This window comes from Stegodyphus dumicola, chromosome 1 (assembly GCF_044657685.1).
Source record: "Stegodyphus dumicola isolate Sdum_Otavi_A_Nest chromosome 1, ASM4465768v1".
Classification (NCBI taxonomy): domain Eukaryota; kingdom Metazoa; phylum Arthropoda; class Arachnida; order Araneae; family Eresidae; genus Stegodyphus; species Stegodyphus dumicola.
The window spans coordinates 180,775,630-180,800,506 of record NC_140768.1 but is presented as its reverse complement, the minus strand read 5'-3'; the positions used below and the strand labels follow the sequence as shown (position 1 = coordinate 180,800,506).

Below are 24,877 nucleotides of genomic sequence, written 5' to 3'. Positions count from 1 at the left end.
GAAAACACTTACCTTGATATGTAGTATGGTTTGTTTAAGTATTCATACTTGTGATTGGGTTGAAATATGTGCAAATTCCATGAACAGAATTTTAATTCATTTTTCTCTTTTACATATTCAGTTTTGTGTTTTATGCTTTGATATTATATACTGGAATTTTTTACTTGTTAGATACCAAAAACAGTTGTGGTATCATAGGTCAAATTGAAGAACTTACCCATAATGCCATAGCTTTCTATTGGAATCCAATGGAAGGTCCTGCAAAGGTAAGAAGAAAACTCTATATGATGCTTCTGTCTAGTCAAAGTATCTTGGTACTCATCTGTTATCAGGACCGGATTTAGAAATGTATGTATACATGTATGTGTTCATACATGCATGCATATTTTGTACATGTATATGTGTATACATACATCTTGGTACTCATCTGTTATCAGGACCGGATTCAGAAATGTATGCATGTATGTATGTGTGTATACATACACATATATGAGCATACATACATGCATCTATACATGCAAAATCCAGTCCTGATAACAAGGTACCAATATCTTTTACAAAAATTTTAATAACCAAGTGCTTTTGCTTTTTGAATAAGTTTATTGTTAAAAACCTAGCTTGAATGAATATTAGGACTAGAATGAATACTAGTTTGAATGGCAATTATGCTTGCTGAAGAACCTAATTTTTCAGAGGTTAAGTGGTTTGAAAAATAAACCCATACATGCATGCACTCCCCAACCGCAAAAGTCAAATTATATGTGATTTTGTAGTTAAGTATTAATATATGATGCTTAAATGTATTTGATATTAAATTTTATTTAGAATAATTGTTGCATATCCCATTATAAAGGTAGTGCAAAACCGCAATATATTTATTGGACATAAATCATGTCAATAGTTACTGAAAATGATTGACCAAATATCTCTGTAACCTCATAGTTTGAAAATAGTTTCCTTTGCATTTTTCATTTTCATTACTTGTAGATGGCTTCTTGTCAGTCTATTACATTCTGATAAAAATGAAATGTCAGTTTATGAAATTTTTCATTAAACATCTGAATTTTTCTCCTTTCTTTTCAGATTAGTGTATCAGTTCACTGTCTCAGCACGGATTTCAGTAATCAAAAAGGTGTAAAGGTTAGTAAATTTCTTTAATTTTATTCCTGAATTACGAGAATAATTAGCCATTCTGAAAAGCTTGAATTGAGATAAGCACTCATTTATGACATGGCATTGTTATGCAATATATAGGTCCATTTATTATGGATTTAGAAAAAACTAATGCCATTGGTTATCACTTTATTCAGTATTAGTGGTAAAACAAAATGAATATGTGAAGATTTTCATATGAAGAAAAGAAGAGGTTTTCTATAGTATTGTTATCCATATGCAGTATTTCAAGAGCATAAAATATATCTAGTATGCCTAGGGATGATCAACTTGCTAAAATTATTTGTTTTTTTTTTTTTTATATCTTGAATGCTTATCAGTAATTTAACATCATAAAGTATTTTGCCCAGTTTTAAATGTTAAGAAAAAATTAATAAAATGTTAAGATAAAGTTAATAAAATACTAATTATGATTTGGATTTTTGAAATCATTTATGGAGTTTTTTGGTCAGATTTGTATATCAACTATGCTTTTATAATATACATCTTTACTTATTTTAGTATAATTTCTAATTTCAGTATGCTTTTATATTTCAGGGTTTCCCTCTTCACATACAGATAGATACAACAGATGATTTAAGGGAAGGAGCTCTACCTATACATAGAGGCTATTGTCAAATCAAAGTATTCTGCGATAAAGTAAGTATAATAATTTATGTAGTTAAGGAAAATAAAAATTTGTGATCCATTATGTAGGGTATCGGCAAAAACCACACAGCTGTAACTTCAATAAATTATGCATATGACATATAGAAATCAAATGAAGTTCCATGCTCAGTAAATACCCTAGGACTCTATTTGACAGTGAAAACTATGAACAGTCATGATGACTCAGACTTTCTAGTTTAACACTTAGGTTTTCTTCTGTGAGTCTATCTGAAAAAGTATAAACTGGATATAATCCAAAAACTGCAGCAGCCCTAGTTATTGCTTTGGTATAGAAAGTTATTGTAATTTAAGTCTATAAGACAATAAAGTCCTTTACAAAACTGTTTTAATACATGGTAAGAATAATGGCTATGAGATGACAAAAACAGAACCTTTTTAAATTCTTTAAAGCTAAGGTAACAACACTATACAAATAATTTACCTGATTCCCTCCCATCAAAAAGATAACTAAGTTTCATATCACACTTTTTTTAATTTAATTTCTTTTTTTCTATTGATTGATAATATAAATCTTAAATTCAAGTGTAAAATATTTTACTTATATATGTATATTTTGTTACCCAACAGGGTGCTGAGAGGAAAACGCGAGACGAAGAAAGGAGAGCGGCCAAAAGAAAATTAACAGCAACAGGAAGTATGTGCATATTTTTAAATACTAACAACTGTTACAGCCATTATCAATTTAATTTCGCTTACATTAGCAAATAAATAAATACTGTTAGAAAATAAAATAAAACATATGATGCATCTTTTAATCTCGCCTTCAAAACTGATACTGGGATCTATGTGAATAACCATAAATTTGCAAACCATCATACATATGATGTGACAATTTTTTTTTTATATGTACCATATTAACCTGAAAGCAGTGCTTTCATTGGTAAGTTTTTTGACTTGAGATGTTTTGTCACAGCTGGAGCAAACTCAGAATGAAACCATTCTTTGAATAGCTGTTGAGTCATCCAGGCAGTCCTAACAGCTCAATAGTGCACTGGCAGAGACTTTAATAATTTCAGTCAATACCTTCCCTACACATATTCCGGAACTCTTTTATTTTGGGATTAAGAGGAATGAGCGTTAATACATTAATGCACTATTTATTTTTTATTTAGTATTTAAAATACACAATTACAGAATTTTAATTTTGTTTGTTTATTTTTTATTTTCATATTTAAATTAATTACAGCTGGTTAAAGCAGAGATCCAGCTAAATGGAAGTTGGTTAAGAGAGTATACTGTAATACTAGTTATTGATCTTTTCCTATACTTGAAATATATCTGTCATTTTAATACAGAAAATTACTTAGAGTGTGAATTTAAGTACAGCTTAGTATTAATTAAATAATTATATTAAATTAAAAAAATTTCTATTGATTATTTAATTTGTTGTAAAAATTTAATCTAATACTACATTTACGATGTAGTTGAAATTCTAATAATTGCATAAATTATTAGAATAAATTATACAAATAATAATAATTGGATAACTTTTTTTAAATATGGATTGCATTTAATTTATTTTTCAGTAATATTTATGTATGAAGTTTTGAAGAACTTTAAAAATATATTTATTTCACTAAGAAGCAGATTGTTTGTTATATCTGATATGTGATGTTAGTTCCAATTATATCAAATAATTTATTTACAAAACTTCTTTATACTGTAATTTCCTCATATTTGTAGTTAAGTATATCAAAAAGAAGGGAAAAAAAATGCTTTATGTATCTAAAATACTGGCATGTGTTTAATTGTAATTATTTTTTTTAAAGGCAGTAGAAAGAAAATTGAAGAAATGTACCACCCACCATGTGAAAGGTCTGAATTCTATTCCATGAGTGATCTCTCCAAACCACCAATACTTTTCACACCTGACGAAGACACAGAAAAAGTATGCATTCTTATTTTTCTCAAGAAAACTACATATGAGATCTTATAACATGATCACAATTTGAATAAAATTTCAACTTTTCACTTGCAACCACTGTAAGTAGATTTGCGAAATATTCAGGCAGCTTAGAAACTGAATATTAATGTTACGTAATGTCTTAAGATGTTTTTCATTCAGATGGAATATTTTTTTATTTAAATCTGTTGAAATGAAATTATGTTTATTAGCTATAATTTGATTCATGTCATTAAATTAATAGCATCTTATGAAATAAGATTAGATAGGGAGGAAAATAAATGATCTTATGAAATAAGATCAGATATCATGTCATTAAATTCATAGCATCTTATGAAATAAGATCATATAAAACCACATGTAGAAGAATAAGAATTGCTTTTATTTTTGAATACTTACAACTGCTGGAATATCTAGTACTTTTGAGTCTTAGAAGAATATATTTGAGTAATTCCATCTTTCATATACCCAACTGCTCATTAAAAAAATTTTTTTTCAGTCAAATGGACATGAATTAACATTTTATACAATTGCTACAACACCAGATGAAGCTGCAGGGACTGTATCGTAAGCTTACGTTTTATTTTTATTTATCGTATGCATTAACTATATTTTTCAAATATCTGTAACCATACAAAAGACAGCTTTCAAACAAGTATTAAAAAAGGTCAAAAGCACATAGTAATTAAAGTTATTACATGACATGTATTAAATAACAATTCAAGTTTGCTAATAATCTCAAAACTGAATAGAGATCCTCAAGAAAAAAAGCAGAAATATTAAACAATTAATTTCAGAATTTTTTATTGAAATTTATGAAGGAAAATGATTTATGAAGTTGGAAAAATTAATAACAGTTTTTCTTCAGGTAAATAAAATTTGTATTCTCTACCATCAGGCAAATGTCATGATTCAAGTTAAGATTCATAAGCATTCAAAAGCAACTGAACAAATGAAATAAATAATCTGTGTATCTTTAGCAAAATTTAACTAATCTTCATTCTCTTCCCCTTCCTGTTAAAAAAATTTCCTTAATATTTATTATTCACAGGAATGCTGAGATTGTTAAATAAGCAAAATTATTTTTGCTACATAAAACTATTTTTATTTTCACAGGAACATTTTTGTGTTAGATTTATGAAAAAATTTTTAATAAAATTATGAAATATTTTTACCTTGGAAAAAAACCCGTATAAACGTCTCTATAATTTTGTTTTAAATAATATAACCACTGGATTTACACCATTAAGAATAAATTATAGGTTCAAGAAGAGTTCTGTTAAATATTGAAAATTTCTAATAAAGGAAATTTTGTGTATTTCTACATTGATTGTGGTATTAGAAAACTAAAAAAAAATACTAGGTAATAAATTCAGTTACATTCAAGTGTCTGCTACTTATAAACAGCATTTTAAAATAGATACAATCTGCTTACAATATCGAATTTTAAAATCACTATGTAATTATTTTTGAATCGGCTGAATTTGTTTGTATTCCACACAAATGATGAAATATATGCGTAAATTCATTTATTCTGCAGCTTATGTTTTTTATTCTATGTCTAATTGCAGTTAATATTCACATAAATTAAACAGATACTTTATTGTATTAAAAATGTATTTCTTTGCAGAGAGGTAAAGGCTCCCCTTGAAATTCCTATTACACCTCCAATAAAGAAATTCAAACTTGCACCTGTAGATCGAGGTATGTTTCAAATTAAATTTTTACTTTGCCTTTTATTTTTGGTTTCTAAGCTCTATCAGATATTGATCTGCATAGTTTTAAAGTTTTAACTGAACAACATGAATCTTTGTCCTTCACAGGACATATATCGATTGAGTACAACTAAATATTCAGACTTTTAGATTTTTGACGTTTAAGAATTTTTAAATTTACTGTAGTATTATTTTATTTCTGAATATAAACTTTAAGTCAAGTGATTTAACCCGGGAGAGATCGCGCGGGGCACTGAGTCACCCCATACGTCGAAAATCAACAATCCAGACCGGAAATATTTCATGTTAATGAATCATCCTTCTAGTATCCTCCTGTTTGACACTCCCCTTGGAATGTGTATTGTTATTTTTACTTGTTTTTCCTTTCTCCCAGAGAAGCAATCGTTTCTTGGAATGCATGAGAGAACAGGGTGATTCAGTCACCCTGTGCGACTGAATTTTTCATTAGGAGCAGTTTAGCTTGTTCTAGCTTCGTGCTTTGGAGTGTTTTCGTTACTTGTCTGTTGGATTAATTTGATAGATAATGGCTTACAAACATAAATTTACAGAATATGAAAAAGAGATGGAACGTTTGAGAACTCTATTAGATGAAGTAGAGTCTTCTGACGAAGAAATTGATCAAGAGAGTGAAAATGAATCTGATGAAGAAACATACAGTTCTCACGACAGCGAAAGTGAATTTGAGCAGAAAGATGAAAACGACAAAAATCCTGACTTAGAAAAAGTACTTTTTTTTAGCAAAAACAAGACAGTTTGGCAAAAAGAAAAACCAAATCAAAAAGTGAAAACATCTTCTCAAAATATAATAACTCATTTTCCAGGATTTAAAGGTACTGCACGCAGTATAACGGAGCCTCTAGAAAGTCGGGAATTGTTTTTCAATGCTAAAATAATACGATCCATTGTAGAGTGCACAAATATTTATATTGAAAAATATCCGTAAATTACACCAGAGAGCGAGATGTCAAAACGACAAATGACGTGGAAGTTAGAGCACTTTTTGGGCTTTTATATCTGTGCGGATTGCATAAATCGTCAAATATGAATGCGCAAGATTTGTGGGCTACTGATGGATCAGGCATTGAAATTTTATGGAAGACAATGTCGTATAAAAGATTTATATTTCTTCTCAGGTGTCTACGGTTAGACAATGTGACCGATCGTGAATCTCGGGGGGGGGGGAAAAGTGGACAAACTGGCGGCTGTAAGAGAATTTTTTGCCGATTTCAATGAAAATTGCCAAAAGGCTTACATTATTGGTGAATACGTCACAATCGACGAAAAATTAGAGAAATTTCGCGGGCGGTGTTCCTTTCAATCAATAGAATCTGGTCTGATTACTAATTTTAAATGATCATAACTTCTGCTAACATCCTTCTATTTTTGTCACTTCTAAGGTTTATGTAGAAAGTTCAAGTTACGGAAGGTGAATAAAAGTGATCCAAAATTCAAGCTTACTCACATTCATTTGATTTAATTGCATGTGATTTTTTATGGGAATTAAAAGGCTAAGGTTTTTACCACCCTTGCTGCAGATATTAGAAAATAGTCTATATTTAACTCATTATTTTTTCTTGAGCATGTGCAAATAAAATTATGCTATATATCACTTATTTTTTAATTATTTTCTTTTAGTATTAATTATTCAGGATGCCTCAAAAAGATGTTACTAATTTTAAATGATCATAACTTCTGCTAACATCCTTCTATTTTTGTCACTTCTAAGGTTTATGTAGAAAATTCAAGTTATGAAAGGTGAATAAAAGAGATCCAAAATTCAAGCTTACTCATATTCATTTGATTTAATTGCATGTGATTTTTTATGGGAATTAAAAGGCTAAGGTTTTTACCACCCTTGCTGCAGATATTACAAATATCAAGCGGGAAAATACAGAAGTAATTCTTTAGATTACCACTGACATTTTAGAATAAACATGATTACCATTTTGACATTCTTGAAGTGACAAACTGTGTCTATATTAAATGTTTGTAACATTTAATGAGTATGCCTTTGAACTAAAATAGTTTGTTTATCCATATTGTATGTATTAAAGACTCATTTAAAACTTCATACATCTTTTCTTTTTGAGACATCCTGTACACTACTTTCCCAGCATTCATTTATAATATAAATGTCTGGACCAGTGTCTTTTGACTACTCAGCAAGTAAACACAATATACTGAAAAGCTTTTTAATATTTGATGTACATAAAAACTGGGTTATTATGCAAAAATTTTAAGTAATTTTAAGAAGAAATACACTGTGTTACCAAAAAATATATGCACTAAGCAAAATAATAATAATAAAGCAACATTAGTGAAACTTAGCATGCGTATATTATCAGAGGTGATACCCAAATGATTAGACTTTTCTGTCAGAAAGGCATTTTATTAAGAAGTGGTAGTAACATGAAGATTACATTTTAGTAGAAATTAAATCACCCTCTTAGCATGTATACATGTCAATATTTGATGCAGCATAAAATTGCTAAGTTATATATGTCTCTCTGTAGAAGATTTTGCCACAAATTTTGCAACGGGTCATGCAATATTTTAATGGTACTCTGAAAGGGCTCTAATTGCCATCTCAACATCTCCTAGACATGCTGTTTTGGTAGTAGTTATGGGAACTTGCAATGGTATAATATCCTCAGAGATACTATTGAGAAAGTTCTTTAACATGGGATTAAACATTGTCTTGTTGGTAATAAGGTCCAAAGTTGGTAACACAGACAATAGAGCTATCAACTGCAGAATGTCTTCAGTATACAGATTCCAGTTTGTGTCAGTTATCTTTAAACCAACAGACTACCTCATAGCATATCTAGAAGAGATTAGCTGTCAGGTGATAGCTCCCAAGACTGTTCCTAACCAGATATGATGGCTGTGCATAATTTGATAACGTATGCATTATCAGAATATGTATCATTGCTCTTGTACACAATATACGATGGTTGACACTGACACAGAAGTAGGATTCACTGCTAAAGATAACGTAACATTAAACATATATTGTCAAAGATAGCAAGATCCAACACTAATTCAGAGAGTTCTGCTTATATTGAAGGTAGTTTCTTTAATAGGTATTTAGGTCTAAAGAACACAGGAAATGAAATATAAAATGGTGAAGAGAAATGGTTGTGTTGCAACTTTTTAGAGATACATAGAAAAATTAATAAGGTGTGGTTATCCCTAGCTGAAATGCAAGCTTTACAGTAATTTTCCATGCAGCATACTAGATTGCTCCTGCATCAATAAAGTATATTCAGGATTAATAGCACCTTGAAGTTCCTAGACAGTACTGGTGATGGATGCAAGCTGTGGATATGGTGCATATACATATGTTCCCATATATGAATGTATATGGGGGACATCCCATAATATGTTCTGTAGGATTTCAATACAGAAAATATGTAGGCCAAATGCATGTAAAAATATGTAGATCAGTTCAGCCATTCAAAAAGATATCTGTTCATATCATGTTTTCATCATATTTGTGCGTATGCCTTTCACATATAGTTCCAGGCGTATTGCATGTGTTTTGCTCTCGCCAGATTGTAAAACGTCTGAAATTGTTCCCCAAACATAAATGAGACTCATCTGTAAAGAGAATTCAGTTTCAGTCCATGGTGCTCTTATCATGATGATCTCTGCACCACTGCAAATGGGTGCTTTGGCAGACCAAATGAATGAGATATAAATGTGTACAGCCTTCTTTTATGCAACTTAGCACTCATAGTATATCTGGATAATTGGAGTTCCTGTAGCTGGAGTAAAACCCCTTGCAATATGGGCTGAGATCAGTTATCCGTCTCTTTTAACAATCATTACCTGAGAGTCTATTCTGGCAATTTAATCTCTGATACCTGGTTGTTTGGATACATGACCTAGATGTCTGGATACATGAACAATGCCACTTAACCATTCCCAGATTCTTTACATAACACTTTTGGGTACTTTTAGGTTTTTACAGCCTTGAGTCTCTGTCCTTGAAATTAGAATCTAAAGTAACCCCTTGCACTCATTCAACATGTCATGAAAAAAGAGGCAAAAAATTTGCATATTTTTATGCAACAAAGGTGAAACCCATTGGATTATCTCATAATCTTCACTATGAGCTACCAAAACAGTTATGTTTCATTAGATTTCACTTATTCACTATAGGAGGTATGGCTAATATTAAATGCTATCAGATGGAAGATAATGACACCATTAAGTGTGGCTGTAAACTATATTCCAGCTTGTAAGATCCTTTATGGGGCTATCATATCTAGAGATGCATGAGGCTAGAAGGAACTTCCCTGAGAAATGAGCTTGTCCATTGCCTACCACTTGAGGTTTCCTAGCTGACTAGCTCTTTCATTGAGAGCCCACGTCTATGTGGGACTTTTTGAAACTGAACTGAAAATGTTTCATTTGTCCCTCATACAGTTTCTCCAAACAACTGCTTTTCACATAATTCAACCAATTAAATATCTCAAAAATAAAAATTCTAGCAAATGTCTTTCTTGATGCATTACTGATTGCACCATTTTTCAATGCACTATTAAGGGTAGCATGTAGATGTGATACTGGTTTTAGGTTTCAATATTAGCCACGTATGTCTTTTTTGATCTGCTCTTGTCAATAATGAGCTTTTACCACATCACTTTAACCATAATGGTGGCTGATATATCTATTAAACCAACTCAGTTTTCTTAAGCATATGAAGTATTCACTATCTAAAGCAAAAAATTTTCATTGTGCCATCAAATATGTCTAAAAGACATCTTTATATATCGGGTGCGCCCCCAAAATTGAAAAATCTGATTAAAATTGCATGAGTGAGAACACTAATCCTTTTAAATACTGTATAAAAAACACTGGTCTAGACAAATATGCTGGCTATTTGAATGTGTAGTATTTTGCATGTTGAATGGTAACTTCTGACACTTAGAACTAACAGTGTCCTATTGGGACTCAGTGCTACTTTATGTGAAGCGGGCTGATGAAGGTGTCTTCCATCCTCTCCATCTTGTTCCACCATCATTAGCTGGACTTGCTAAAGCAGTGAGTACATTAACTTTTTTTTTAAACTTTTATCATAATATGTGAATTCAAACTATGCATTTCATTTTATTTTTGGTGTAATATCCATAAATAAACTCACTATGTAATTTAATTCTTAAAATACCCCTAACCCTTTCAATATAGATTCTCCACTTTTTTAAAAATTACTTCATTATTACCTCTATTATTTAAATATAAAGAAAAAACAATAAAAAGAAAAAACTCTTTTGCAAAAAAATCGAAGCACCATTAAGAAAGTGGTTGTTTTTGATGGTATAGCTCATACACAGATAATAAAATGATTAAAAAATCAAGGTCATAGTACCTGTTCACGGCTCACAGTCACCCACTGTGTGTTCAAATTAGTAGTTGGTCGAACTGGCCCTGGCGGCAAAGCATGCTTGAATTCATCGAGGCAAGGAGTGGTAGAGGTTCCTAATGTCATCCTGTGGCACATTCTGCCAGGCATTCATCAGTTGTTGCTCCAGATCTGTGATATTTTGTGGTGCTTGAATCTGGTGGCCCAGACGTGCTCGATTGGTGAAAGGTCTGGTGAACTTGCTGGCCAAGGAAGAGTATCAACCACACGGAGAAGGCACAGAGATATGCGAGTGGTATGTGACCTGGCATTATCTTGTTGGAAAATGGCCCCAGGATGACATGCCATGAAGGGTAACGCAACCAGCCACAGGATGGTATCAACATATCGTTGAGCTGTTAAAGATGTACGAAGGATGACTAAAGATGACCTGCTGTCATAAAAAATAGCACCCCACACCATCACACTAGGGGTTATTTGGCTGTATGCGTCTGTAAAACAAAGGCTGATTGGGACCGCTGGCCCTGTCCTCTCCAGACATGAACACGGTGGTCATCTGCTTCAAGAATGAAGTGGGATTCATCGCTGAACACTATACGATGCCAGTCAGATGGCAGCCATGATGATCGGCTGCGAAACCACTCCAGACAACTCTGCAGATGTTGTGGGGTCAAAGGCAAACATCTTAAAGGCCTCTGTGAGCATAACCCCACCTCAGACAAGCACCGTGAGATGGTGGACGGTACCAAGGGAAGTATAGATGTGGCTGTAGTGCATTGAATAATCGACAATGATACCATTGGGACGATTTGGGCCTGACGAACAATCATCCTATCTTGCCTCACATTTGCAATCCTTGGCCTTCCAGAGCCAGCAGTGTCCGTATGCTGTAGGTGGCAGCCTATTGCTCGGTATGACCACCCAGCTTCACACAACCCTACAATGCGACTACATTCGAAGTTGTTTAGTTGTCCGTAAGGTTTTCGATATCGTCGTAATGGCTTCTTTAGGGAATTACAATGGCAGCAACAACAACAACAACAACAAAAAAAAAAAAAAAAAAAAAAAAAAAGAAGAAGAAGATCAATTTTCCACCTCTGTTACTGGTTTTATACTTTGCGAATTGCTGCACGCTATGATAGCAATTCCTGTTCATTTGCCTTGAAACTGTGATCATTTGCATGTTTGAGCAAGATGTTTTTGCATACCAAATTTCGCCGCGATCGCAAAAGTCCTTCTTGTTGCTTCGATTTTTTTTGCAAAAGAGTGTATGTATATTCCTTCCTCATTTTATGGAAAAACAACAGTACCTAGAATCGCCAGATTTTGGACACGCTTAGTCCGCCATTAGAATATGTGTACCTTGAAGACAAATTTTAAATTTACAAAAAAAAAAAAAAAAAAAAAAAAAAAAAAAAAAAAAAAAAAAAATTTATGTAAACTTAATTTTGATTAGCAAACTAAGCTATTTAAAAGACCTCTGCTGCCACTCTGTAAAGCATATGGTATTTGTCTTTCAAATTTAATCAACAAACGTAGTGATTTAAAAGAAATGTGCTACCACTATTCAAAATAAAATATTTTTATCTTCCAAAGTGCTGGTGTGCTGAAATCTAGGAAAGTGTAAGATATTTGATTTTTCTTTCAAATAACAAATTAGCAATTTAAAAGTAATAAACACAATTCTTCATCTCTATTATTATTAACCACTAGCTGGGATCATTAAAATAATTATATATTTTTCCTTCTTTGTAATAACTATTTTAGACAGATAGCTGTGCAAGCAGGTAGTCATTTAAATTAGCTTTGCTGATCTATACTTTCATACTGCAATTTATGTCAAATAGCTAACTTTCTGCAGACGTACCTTAATTTCTTCTAAATGATGTCATTAAATAAATGTAAGTGCAATATAAAATTAATATGATTTCAAGTTTACATGTAGGTGCAAAATGAACCTATCTAATAAACAATAACAATCCTATGGTAATAAGCACTAGTTTGTTAAAAATCTAATATCATTTAATGAATCTAATCTGTTACAGAAAGAAAATGAAAAGAATTTCATTTATTACACACATGTGCACACAAATAATAATAATAAAAAAAGTAGTTGCCATTAAGTACGAGACATCTTGCAGTTTTATATAACCATCATTCACTTTTAGCTGCAATTAAACTATACCAACTAAAATATTTTGTATTCAAGAATACGAATAAAATATAATTATTCTTTATAAGAACAATTAAGATTTTTCTTATTAATTATAATTGTTGACTTATAGCACAACTGCAACTTCTCATTTTTAATGTTCAGTAATCAGTTGTATAGCATGTTTAATTTATGTCAGTTTTAATATGCAAGATGTCTCAAAACTGCATATACGAGCTCTGACATGGGAAGTAAAGAATATCAATATGAGCCTTAATCACATAAGAAAGCAGATTCAGAAACTGATAGCCAGGGAGCACTCCACGTTGGCACCTTGGATTTTTTCATTAAAACTTGCAGTGCTGCAATAGAAGCATGCATCATTTTACAAATGCTAGTTTAGTGGCAGGTGTTCAAATTGACACTCTCTCCAATAGCTAGGGTTTTCAGCACCCATGTACAACTGAAGATTTTGCACCCCTTTCTGTGTGCGCCAAGAATGGAAAATATTTCATTTTAAAATTTCTTAATATCAATTTGGTGCCCTTGAATGCTGTACCCATGCACAAATATCACCTGTTGCCCCACCCTAACCGCTGTTTAGCGGGCATGCACTTTGGTTTGGCTGATGGTAACGAACAAACCACTGTAAGAATGCATGGGGTACCCAACCAGATTATGTACCACAGCATTAAGTATTTACACCGGAACCTGAGTAAACACAAATCATCCTGGAACAGAATTCAGGAAAAAGTTAGCCATTTGATCCAAAACCTTATAAAATCAGATATATTGCATTACTGGACAGTAATCCAGGCAGAAGCATATGTGTTATTGCTTCTGCAATAGAAGTATCTTGACCCAGTGTATGGAGCATTATGCATGCTGTGGTTTCATATCCATCAATATGCAATACATCCAATTCCAGATAATCTGAAGGAAACATATTATTTATGATGTGTGGCATTTTCACTGTGATTTCTGCAGAAAATGTGGGTGACCTCTAATTTACAAGCTGTGTCCTGTTCATAGATGAAGCATCCTTTTCCTGTATATAGCCCTCAATTACTATAATACATGATGTTCCACAAAAACCCATACTTTACATTATTTCATGTTGAATGACACCATTTTGCTGCATAGGTGGGTGTTGTGAATAGCTGGCTCATACTTGTAACTATCCCAACTAGATACTTGGAAGTATCAGATCTCCCTGGAGGAGATTCTGTGTCATTTATTGAGCGAATGTACATCACTGGTTGTGGTTTTAATACAAGAGGACTGCAGCCCATTATGCTAAATGTGTACAATTATATTGGATCCGATCTTTAGAAATAAAAAGACTGGACATAGTGGATTTACTGCACAGTCCCTGTGTTCACTTGATTTATCTAGCATAATTTTTTTTTTTTTTTTTCTGTAGAAAACCTTCAATGCCATTCAGTATGCAGCTTCAGTGTTAAGCTTGCATCATTATGAATATTCGAAACTTTGATCATAATTTGTGAAAATATATTTTGCATTTACTAGTTCTGTAGTGGAAAATTTTGCTTAACAAAGAAAGTACTTTATATACACTATAGAAATATAGTGCATTTTGATGTGTTTTTATATCGATTGTCATCCTGCGAGTGGTGTATCTGGTAATGCTGTCGTATGCCAGTATGATTCATATCGGTGTTCTCTACTGCCTTTTTAAGTTTGCACACAGTTCTGAGACATCCTGCACATCACTTACAACATCCTATACTTGAACGGATGAGCTTATGCAAAATTTGCATAGAAAGAACAGGCATGTTAGTCTGCTAAATTTTCTTCAATACAATACTAATTTATAACTTGATTGAATTCATTATTTATTTCATCTAACATATATATGTTCTGCATGCAGGAAATCCAAGATTTACAAAATGAGAAACTAAGAGGGGGAAAAAATTTAAGTGAATTTGTTAAAATTCCTTTTTTAGAATTATTTCATTGTTTCACGTCATTAATTCATTTTCCTTCCTCTCCCCAAAAAGAAGGAATAAAATGAAATAATGAGACAGTTTAAAAAGAAATAAGCACAATTCAATCTCATGCTTATTAGTCAAGTTGGAATTCATATTTAAGATTTTTATAGACATCCCTCAGAAATTAATATGTAAGTATAGTTGTTTACAAAGGTACATGAATATAGATAAAGATTGGTCAATTTTTTCATATGTTTTACTTAAAACTGATGCATATTTTTTTGATAATTTAGTTTCACAATATATATAAAATAATATTTTTCCCCCTTCACCCTCTTTACAGTTGGAAAGTAAATACAATATTACAGCTGACTTAATAAGAAATTTTTACAAACGATGCAAGAAAGGGTATGTATTTTTCTATTTTCAATATTCTTAAAACATTCATATTACAGCAACCTTTAATGATTAGAATTTTCCCAGCAATGTTAAAAAAATGGGACTATGAAAATATTCATATATGGTATATAGTCGTTTGCCCATCTATGAAAAATGTTTTCTCCATTCATATTAACTGCTTTATATTTTAGTCCCCATCAATAGCTGAGTGGTTAAAACCACTGAATATCAGTAATTCAACCCAGGTGAATGGGTGTTTTTGTGGCTTTTCTCATGTGTAATGTGAATACACATGAGAAAGTGTATTCACATTACACATGAGAAAATTTTCCTTTACAGATACCCTTCCCCTGAGGCAGATAGTCCTCGTGTGCTTTGCCATATATACAAACAACTAGCCTAGCCTCATATATTAAAATTGTATAATTTTTAAGTAATTTGAAAACAAGAATAATTGCATTAAATACAAAAAAATTTAAATAAAAAAAAGTAATAAAAAATCCAGAAAAATAAAATTTCATTACCCTACTATTTTGCTTCATTAATATGACTCATTTGTGGATAAAATAAAAGTATTCTTCTTAGCTGATAGAGTTTATTATTACACCCATACAGGCACACATAATTCTATATTAACAAGTATGTATATCACTTAATTTATACATTTTTCTAAATTTGAAATCCAAATGGGATTTACTAATTCCAACAAACCAATCATTTTAAGGATATTTAAAACTCTTGTTTTTGACGATTTATGAGCAAGAATAAATTTAAAATTTTGACATTCATTCATGGTATCAGAATGATCATAAAAATAGATTACTTCAGTAAAGATAATAATCCCCTCCTCAGAGAACATTATTTTTTTTTTTTTAATAATCTAAACTGTAATTATTACTGCATACAGTTGCATAGTATAACATACATAGTTTGTTAGTGAAAAACATCCCAATTTATTAGCATTTTGTGAATTTAATCAGCTGCAGAATTTTCTCTCTTCTGCCCCATCATTTGCTCTCGAAAATATGCCATAGGAAGATCTTAACATAAACAGCCTGATATAATAAAAATTGGACAGCTTTGCCTGTTTTCACAATTAACAATGTTGGATGAAAAACATATTGCTTTCAATTAAATTTAATTCATATCAAATTCTTTCATTCTAAATGCTTCTTTAACCATGTATATATACAGGTTTAAAAGCAAGGAAACAGTTTTTCTCTTGGGAAAATCCCTCCATATACAAGCACTGATGAACTTTCAACCATCTAATAAGATGCTGTCTAATAATAATGTGACCACTTTGAATGTGCGAAGTGGCTTTATACTTCTTAGGCATTGAATGAATGAGATGTTTGTTAAGGTATTGAGAGATTCTTCCTCAGTCTTTGAGAATGATATTGCAGATGTATCTGTGGAGGGTCTAATAGCAAAATATCTGCTTGATGTACCCCAAGCATGTTCTGTTGGTTTCAGATTCCAAGAGGCATGCCATACAATCCATAAGCTCCATTGTTTCTCTTTCAAGTATCAGGTTCATAAAGCAGACTGGATGAGGTCAGACATTGTAATGTATAAAAGAACAGAATCGCCAATGGCAGCAGCATAAAGCATGATCAAGAGTCTTCAGAATTTTATCCCTGTAATTTTAACCTGCCACAGACTCATTCCAAAAGTAATTTATATTAGTATGCCCAACTAATCTTTTCCCTCCCAAATATGCACTCTGTCTTCAGCAAAATGCGATCTTTCTTTAATATGCACTGAACTGTATCGTGCGTCACCTTTTCTTCACATAAGAAATCATCAATTATCCAGCTGTAGGTTGAATCTGGGCTAGTGAGAGAAGGGTCTTCATTCAAGCTGTGTCAATTCTTTCGAGCTTATGATGTTGGGAGGCTTTTAACTCAAACATTTGGCCTATATCCATATTCCCTCATATACAAAGGGATCTGTAAATTGCTTTCATCAGTGTTCATTCAGTTGCTGCTAAAAGTTGTCTTTGCAAGTGGGGGTAGCATTTTGATATCTGCTCCAAAGGGCTCTTACTGATAAAAAAACAATCATCATCCAATATGTTAGCATACAAGTTATCATGGCTAGGACATCTTTGTATACATTCTGTGCCCTGGAACCACATTCCACATACCTACAGTTATACTTCAGCTCATTCCAATGGTAATAAATCCAATAATGATGCATTGATTTTGACCAGCTTCCAACCTTCTTATGTCTCACCTTGATGAGATAGACTTGAGAAACTGCTTATCCCGTGAGAAGTAATAGAACATACAGTTCTAAAAGAACCATCCATTGTATAAAGTTTTCATGCCAATGTCAATTTTTACTTTATTGTTGGTAATTTGCATTTTGAACTACTTTCTAAAGCAGACCCTTTATTTTTCAAAGGAATTTCTTAACAATTCATTAACATTGTACAACTGCTCTGAATAAAATGATTTAACAAGGGTGATTCTCTAATTTTATAGACTAATGTAATTCCTGAAAGTCCCTAAAATCAAGACTTTTTCCAATTTCAACAAAATAAACTAACTTCATGATATTTTTGTACTTTTCTTCATGCTTAATTCCAAATAGAAATCAATAAACTAACTTCATGATATTTTTGTACTTTTCTTCATGCTTAATTCCAAATAGAAATCAATAAATACACAATAAATAACATTTAAGAAATTCTTTCAAACAGTATTCTTTCCTAATAAATATAAATGTCAATGACAGACTTATTTGTATAATATCAGTCTAATTTACACCTATTCATAATTTACAATAAATAATTTTGAAAAGTTTTTTAATGATTAAATAGTTGACAGAGGCATTAAGTTTATTTATTTATTTTTAGAATTACTGTGGTAATGGATGATGATATAGTTCGCTTATATTGCAATGAAGATACATTTATTGTGGACATCATCAAAACAGAAGATAATAAATATGATATAACTTTAGAAGAACTCTAGTGTGATGTATTATTTGCTCTTCCAATCATCCTTCAGTTTGCCATTATTTCTGTACTTGTCATAAAGCAAGTATTGAAAAATCAGCTCACTTCCTGCTGATATTCAGCAATGCAAGATTTTTTACAACTTTTGCTTCACTAAATTTTGTTGCATGTCATTTTGGGGAATCATTCAAGCTGTAATTCATGTACTATTATTATTTCATAGGAAGCATATTTTTACGAAACTGTTTTCCTTAAAAAGTTAATTTGCTTTGGGACTGGTTATTTAATGTCATTTTAAAAGTTTTCACTTTATGGAAAGCATGAGCTTCTATAATTTGTCTTATTTTCTGAATCTTGTCATTGTTTTTTTGTATGCATTTCTCAAAATTTAAATGATATGATGAAATGTGTATAAAATCTTTTTTTTACAATCAGTCATAATGTTGTTGTGAACATATATTAAGTATTCCTTCAATAAAAATATAATCTTATCTTTCAATTCTGCTAAAAATATTGAATGTAAACATAGTCTGGTGCCAAATCATGAAACTTTGTTTTTACATCGTTGTGTAATATGTTGTATTTTGCATATTTTTACAATTTATGAATTTTATGCTCTACTGGACCTTTTCAATATTAAAATTCTAGATGTGTTTAATAATGAATTTACCTAAACTTTCCATAAAATATTCGGTAATGTGTAGCTTCTGTATAAAATTGGAATGCATGTAGAAATGAAAATATACTGTGGATGTTTTAATAAAATATATAATCTAAAGTACAGTAAGAAAATTCTTATATAATTAACAGAAGTTTAGTCTGCAAATGAAGACTATAATAATTGGTTGTTATAAATTCTTACTGCTTACACAGTTTTTATAAAGTATATGTGTTTTGTAACTTTTAATGTGCATGTTGATTATTCTTCTCTGTTTAGATCATTTATAAATTCTTCCTTAGAATTGTGAATAGCAAAATTAAAAAAAGAAATCATTTATCAATTTTTTTATCCCTCCCCCTTTTTTAAACAACCAATTCCTTATATATTGAGCCTTAATCAAAATAATGCCTGTGTTATAAATTCTTACTGCTCACACAGTTTTTATAAAGTATATGTGTTTTGTAACTTTTAATGTGCATGTTGATTATTCTTCTCTGTTTAGATCATTTATAAATTCTTCCTTAGAATTGTGTATAGTAAAATTAAAAAAAGAAATCATTTATCAATTTTTTATCCCTCCCCCTTTTTTTAAACAACCAATTCCTCATATATTGAGCCTTAATCAAAATAATGCCTGATATTGTAAATATGTTTACATAATATTTATTATATAGAAATGTGATAACAAAGTATTTACTTTGGACACACTTGTTTTAAGAAAGTATGTGTGAAACTATATTTACATAGTAAAAGCAATTTGTTGTTTTACAACTTTTGGGAGTGAGGGAGGACAGAAAGGATTTTCCTCTCTCAAGCTTTCAAATCTTCCAAACAATAAAAGCTTTCAAACTACTTATCAGATATTTTTATATTATATATATCTGCATTAAAAAAGTTGAGATTATGTAGTATTTCAATAATTCAAAGAATTGTATATATATTGTGTCTAAAAATGTACACTGAGTCTTTCATGAGTTGTTGGGGAAGGGTGTTAGTTTTTTTATGGCAGTTCCACAAAGAATCTGACACATAAATATAGTTATTTATCATTTATATACCCACTACTTTCATGCTTTTGGGAATGTGATAGTTGCTACCTCTTTTTATGAATTTTATTACATCTGAAGGTTGTAAGATGTTTGCTAGTGATTTGTCATGTTTTCTTACAGTACTTTGCTCATTCAAGTGAAACTGATACTATTTTAAAATAGAGAAACATATGTGATTACAAAAGAATAGTTTGAATGTAATAGAAAATTTTTAAGCATATTTTTATACTAAAGCTTGTGCTTTCCCACCTTTAAATTTTAAAAACTTTCAATTTTACTTCCTATCAAAGGTGGTAATCAACTTCATAATACTATGAATTCAGAACTATAATATTTTTAAAAATTCACTACATAATTTTTGTTTATTAGAATAACATGAGAATATGGATCATATTCTTTTCATTAGAATACTTGCAATTTGAAGCACAATAGCAAAGAACTGTTTTTTGGTTCATTAATTTATAATTTTCATTTGCAGTGTAAATATTTTTACCAAAATAATAAATACTGAAAGATCTCAGCAAATTTAGGTGCAAAGTTGAGATTTTTCGTTACATATTTAGACTTGCAAATTCCTATAAGTTAACTCATTCTTTTGAGTGTCTTCCAATATATATATATTACTCGTTAAAATCGCACAATATTATGTATTATTTGTTTTTCAAATCTACTTATACTGTTTTTGTTTAATATATTTGTTATGGTAATCAAAAGGCAGCTGAAAAATCTCAAGTATATTTTTGCTCTAATGCTTTTAGGTTTTCTACTGTAATTATAATTTCTTGTACATATCTGGGATTTGGTATCTAAAATGTACAGTATGAATTATTATGATTTGATATCAGTGTAAATATACCATCTTTTTTAAAATAAATTGTATCTTTTCTTAAATGATTATCTGAATTTTTTTAACATCACATACCACCTTAAATTCTTAGTAAATTATTAGATTAAAGCATTATTAAACTGATATGTATTTACAAACATAACAGAATAGCTCATTTTTGATTTAAGATTTAGCACTTTCAGTTCTAACACACACAATTTACATTTTAAGTATTTTGAACCCCTTTTGCTGAAACTAGAATGAAGTCAAGAACAAATACAGCAAAAGTTCAATAATCTGGCATATTCAGGATTTAAATGTGATGCCATATCAATAGATTAAATTAAATATTGCAAAATGACTTTTTTGACTATATGATAAATAAGTCTTAAAATTGTAATAAAATGTCTTAAAATTGTAAATAAGTCTTAAAAATTGCATATGATAAATTCTGAAGACATGTTTAATGAATCAAACTTATTACCAAATAAATATATTCATATTTTAATGACATTTAATCAGCTTTTGCTTTCTGAACTCATCACTAAGTAGCATGAAGTCAAAATTCTCACCTGCTTCAAAGATTCTGCACTTAATTTAAAAGAAAATTTCTTTAGAATGTGAAAGATTATTATTTCTCAGATATATAAAACTTTTATTTATTTTGTGAATTTCTTAAATGTATTTTAAAAATTTATCAGCCTGACTCCAAATGATTCTTGATTTAATCTTGATTCTTGTTTTTCTGTCTGCAGATTTAACACATTTTATTATGTTGCTATTTAAATCTTCACTTACTAATTCATTTTCATCACTTTATACACTCAATAATTTCATTTTTTAAGCATTAATAAATAATTCATAGGTAAACTTTTAGCAATTTTAATAGCTTGTAGTAGTTTTTGGGTTGGTAATGCATTATATATGGCAATGTTGGTGAAAGGTGAAATATGTAGTATTACTCACTAATTTTGGTCTGATATCAGCTGGAAGTATCCACAAATCAAGCCTATCAGAATTTGATTTATAAAAGAGAAATTGAAGTAATATTCAGAAAATCAACCTTGACTTTTTTGCATATTTTTTGAGGAGCTGCATGATTTTTTATAACATTTATTAACTTTATAATCCTATATATAATTATGCAAAAATTTTAATTGCTGAGACTATGATCATTTGCTTCTCTTGTAAGCGTTTCATTGACTATATTAAAAACGAAGTTGGGAAAGGGAGAAATATTCAAAATAATAAATAAAAATTATGAATTTCAAAAACAAATGTGTGTTCCTGTTTTTTTAACAAATTTATATTTCTGTTAAGCCAAGCATGTTATGATTGAATTTAATTAAAGATTTCTATATGATTAAGACACAATAACACGCCAAATAAATACTAATTCAGAAGTCAAACAACAAAAATCAGCGTTAATTTACAAAATTTTCCCAGGACTAGTTTCGATGGTTTTACCGAACCATCATCTTCAGCTGCAAAAAACGCAAATGAACAAGATAGGAAATAATGTTTAGATAAGATAAGAAAGCCTGGACAAGAATAAGCAAGTGGCGCCATCTGTTGGCGAAACCAGAACTAAAACATAATTTCTCTAAAAGCCGAAGGCAAATTTGGATTGGAATTAGGATCGTTAACTAGAACAGAAAGATTTTTATGAATGTGAAATGCCTCTAGAAAATCCCGTTCTCCAATGGAAGATGTTTTTTGAATAATTTTGGCAGCAGAAAAATTGATCATTGATTGATTCAAAAAAGCCTTCATAATAATGCTTTTTTGAATAATTTTGGCAGCAGAAAAATTGAAAGTGTGATTTTCGGACCAACAATGTTGAGCAACAGAAGACTTCTGTGTTTCCTTTTTTCTAACATATGCCTCATGTTCTTTGACGCAAAATTTTAAGGCTCTCTTAGTTTGGCCAATGTAAATTAAACCGCACTGGCAAGGAATCCTATAAATACCCCAGGAATTCATATCCGGACTGGGGTCCTTGAGTATAGAAGTTGGAATTTTATTGATGAGAGAGTAAACAACCCGAAAGTTAAATTTCTGCAAAATATGTGCAACTTTATAGCCAATTGATGGAAAGAAGGGAATGACAACAGAATTTTTATAATCTCCTAAAATAAGAGTGTGGCTTTTAGTGTGTTGAGATGAGAATTTTTTAACTGCTTGATTAATAATGTTGAGTGAAAAGCCCCTGTCAATAGCTATTGCTTTTAAATAATTTAGTTCTTCATCAAGGGCTAGTTTGGAGGAGCAAACTTGAAGAGCACGGAAAACATAGGAATAAAATGAAGCTAACTTTTGTTTAGTCGGATGACATGATTTAAAGTGTGGTGGAAGGCAAACCGATGAAGGTTTACGGTAAACTGTAGTACTGAAGTTGGATGTGTTACGTGTGACCAGAATGTCGAGAAACGGAAGAGAATTGCAAGTCTCAAGTTCAAAAGTGAACTGAATAGCAGGATCAATAGAATTCATTGTTGAAAGAACTCTATTTAAATCATCTTTATTACCTTCAAACAGGGTAAAAGTATCGTCTACGTAGCGGAACCATGCCGGGAAGTTTAAAGTTTCAAACAATTTTGATTCATAATAATGCATGTAGATATCAGCCAGGATGGGACTGAGGGGGGGCTTCCCATGGCTAATCCCTCAGTTTGCTTGTAATATTTATTTTGGAAAACAAAATGTGTTTGTTTCAAACAGAATTGAGTGAGAGAAATTAGCTCATCAATTTCGATGCAAGAGAAATGAAATTCGCGAAGTCTGGTTTCTAGACATCTTAATGCACCCTCCACTGGGACATTGGTGAATAATGATTTTACATCAAAAGAAACCATGAGTAAATTACGAGGAGAAATGTTTTTAACCTCTTTTACAAACTCTATTGAATTTTTTATGGTGTAAATGTTATTGTCTAATAGAGTGGAAAATCTAGAAACTAAATATTTAGCTAATGGATACGAGGCAGTACCTAAATTTGATACAATAGGGCGGAAAGGAATACCACTTTTATGAATTTTGGGAAGAGCATATAATCTGGCACAATTCGCAACAGATGGGATAAGCGAATGTTTTAAGTTGCTTGAAATGATTTGCAAAGATTTGATCGCAGTTTTTATTTTGGATAAGTCCGAAGGTGAAGGATCTTTAGGGATCGGATTATATGGTCCTTCGTTTAAGAGTTTAGTGACACCATCGATGTAAGTGTTCTTATCCATGACGACTATCTGGCCACCTTTGTCGGCCTTTGAAATGACAATATCCGGGTTAGAATGAATCTCGCGCATTGTAGCTCTTTCTCTCGCAGTTAGATTTGATTTCAAAGGTTTATTATTGAATTTCACATTATGAGCGATAAGATGCCTAATCATTTCTTTCTGTGAATCTGAAACTTTACTGAACTTGAAAGCTTTTTCGATAGGAGCCAAAATCTTTGGAATCGAGGGTTTACAGGTCTTGTTCATTTGCGGTTTTGCAGCTGAAGATGATGGTTCGGTAAAACCATCGAAACTAGTCCTGTGAAAATTTTGTAAATTAACGCTGATTTTTGTTGTTTGACTTCTGAATTAGTATTTCTATATGAATTCCATAGCTGCCAAATTAAAATTAATTAATAAAAGCTTTTTGCTTAACTTTTACTCAAATAAATATGAGACAGTTATAGAGCAGTATCTAATTATCAATAAAAACAGAATGAAAGAAATTAGTTGTAGTAGTATGCACATAGATATGACACTGAGATACTTACAATAACAGAAGTTTTCATTACAAGGTCAATTAGATAGTGGCACTGTTTTATGTTCAGTAATATTTTTGGTTTGAATTTGAGAAACATAAAATTTATTTCTTCATGAAAAGTGCCCACATGTCAATAGTAAGGTCTCTTAAAACAGTGAAAAAATCAAATTGTAAAATCAAATCTATCCTTTGCTGCTGCAAAGTTTATAATAAAATTGTGCTTTTATAAATTCTTTGTTATGTTAAAAAAATTCATGGAATAATATAA

At 30.9% G+C, this 24,877-nt stretch overlaps 1 protein-coding gene across 9 annotated transcripts in view; it reads left to right on the top strand.

Annotated features, from left to right (window-relative positions):
• The window catches only part of LOC118183599 (grainyhead-like protein 1 homolog), a 177,725-nt gene extending 156,807 nt beyond the window's left edge, over positions 1-20,918 (top strand). For 6 of the 9 annotated variants that reach the window (XM_085823430.1, XM_035353227.2, XM_085823437.1 and 3 more), the window contains 10 exons: positions 172-266; positions 1,084-1,140; positions 1,711-1,812; positions 2,410-2,476; positions 3,612-3,730; positions 4,245-4,312; positions 5,376-5,449; positions 10,418-10,530; positions 15,297-15,361; positions 18,216-20,918. In XM_085823430.1, coding sequence (XP_085679556.1) covers positions 172-266; positions 1,084-1,140; positions 1,711-1,812; positions 2,410-2,476; positions 3,612-3,730; positions 4,245-4,312; positions 5,376-5,449; positions 10,418-10,530; positions 15,297-15,361; positions 18,216-18,333 — 878 coding nt within the window. In that variant the 3' untranslated portion in view covers positions 18,334-20,918. The remainder of the gene's footprint in view (positions 1-171; positions 267-1,083; positions 1,141-1,710; positions 1,813-2,409; positions 2,477-3,611; positions 3,731-4,244; positions 4,313-5,375; positions 5,450-10,417; positions 10,531-15,296; positions 15,362-18,215) is intronic. The other 3 variants (XM_035353214.2, XM_035353233.2, XM_035353203.2) reach the window with 2 other exon arrangements.
• Positions 20,919-24,877: the final 3,959 nt, after the last annotated feature.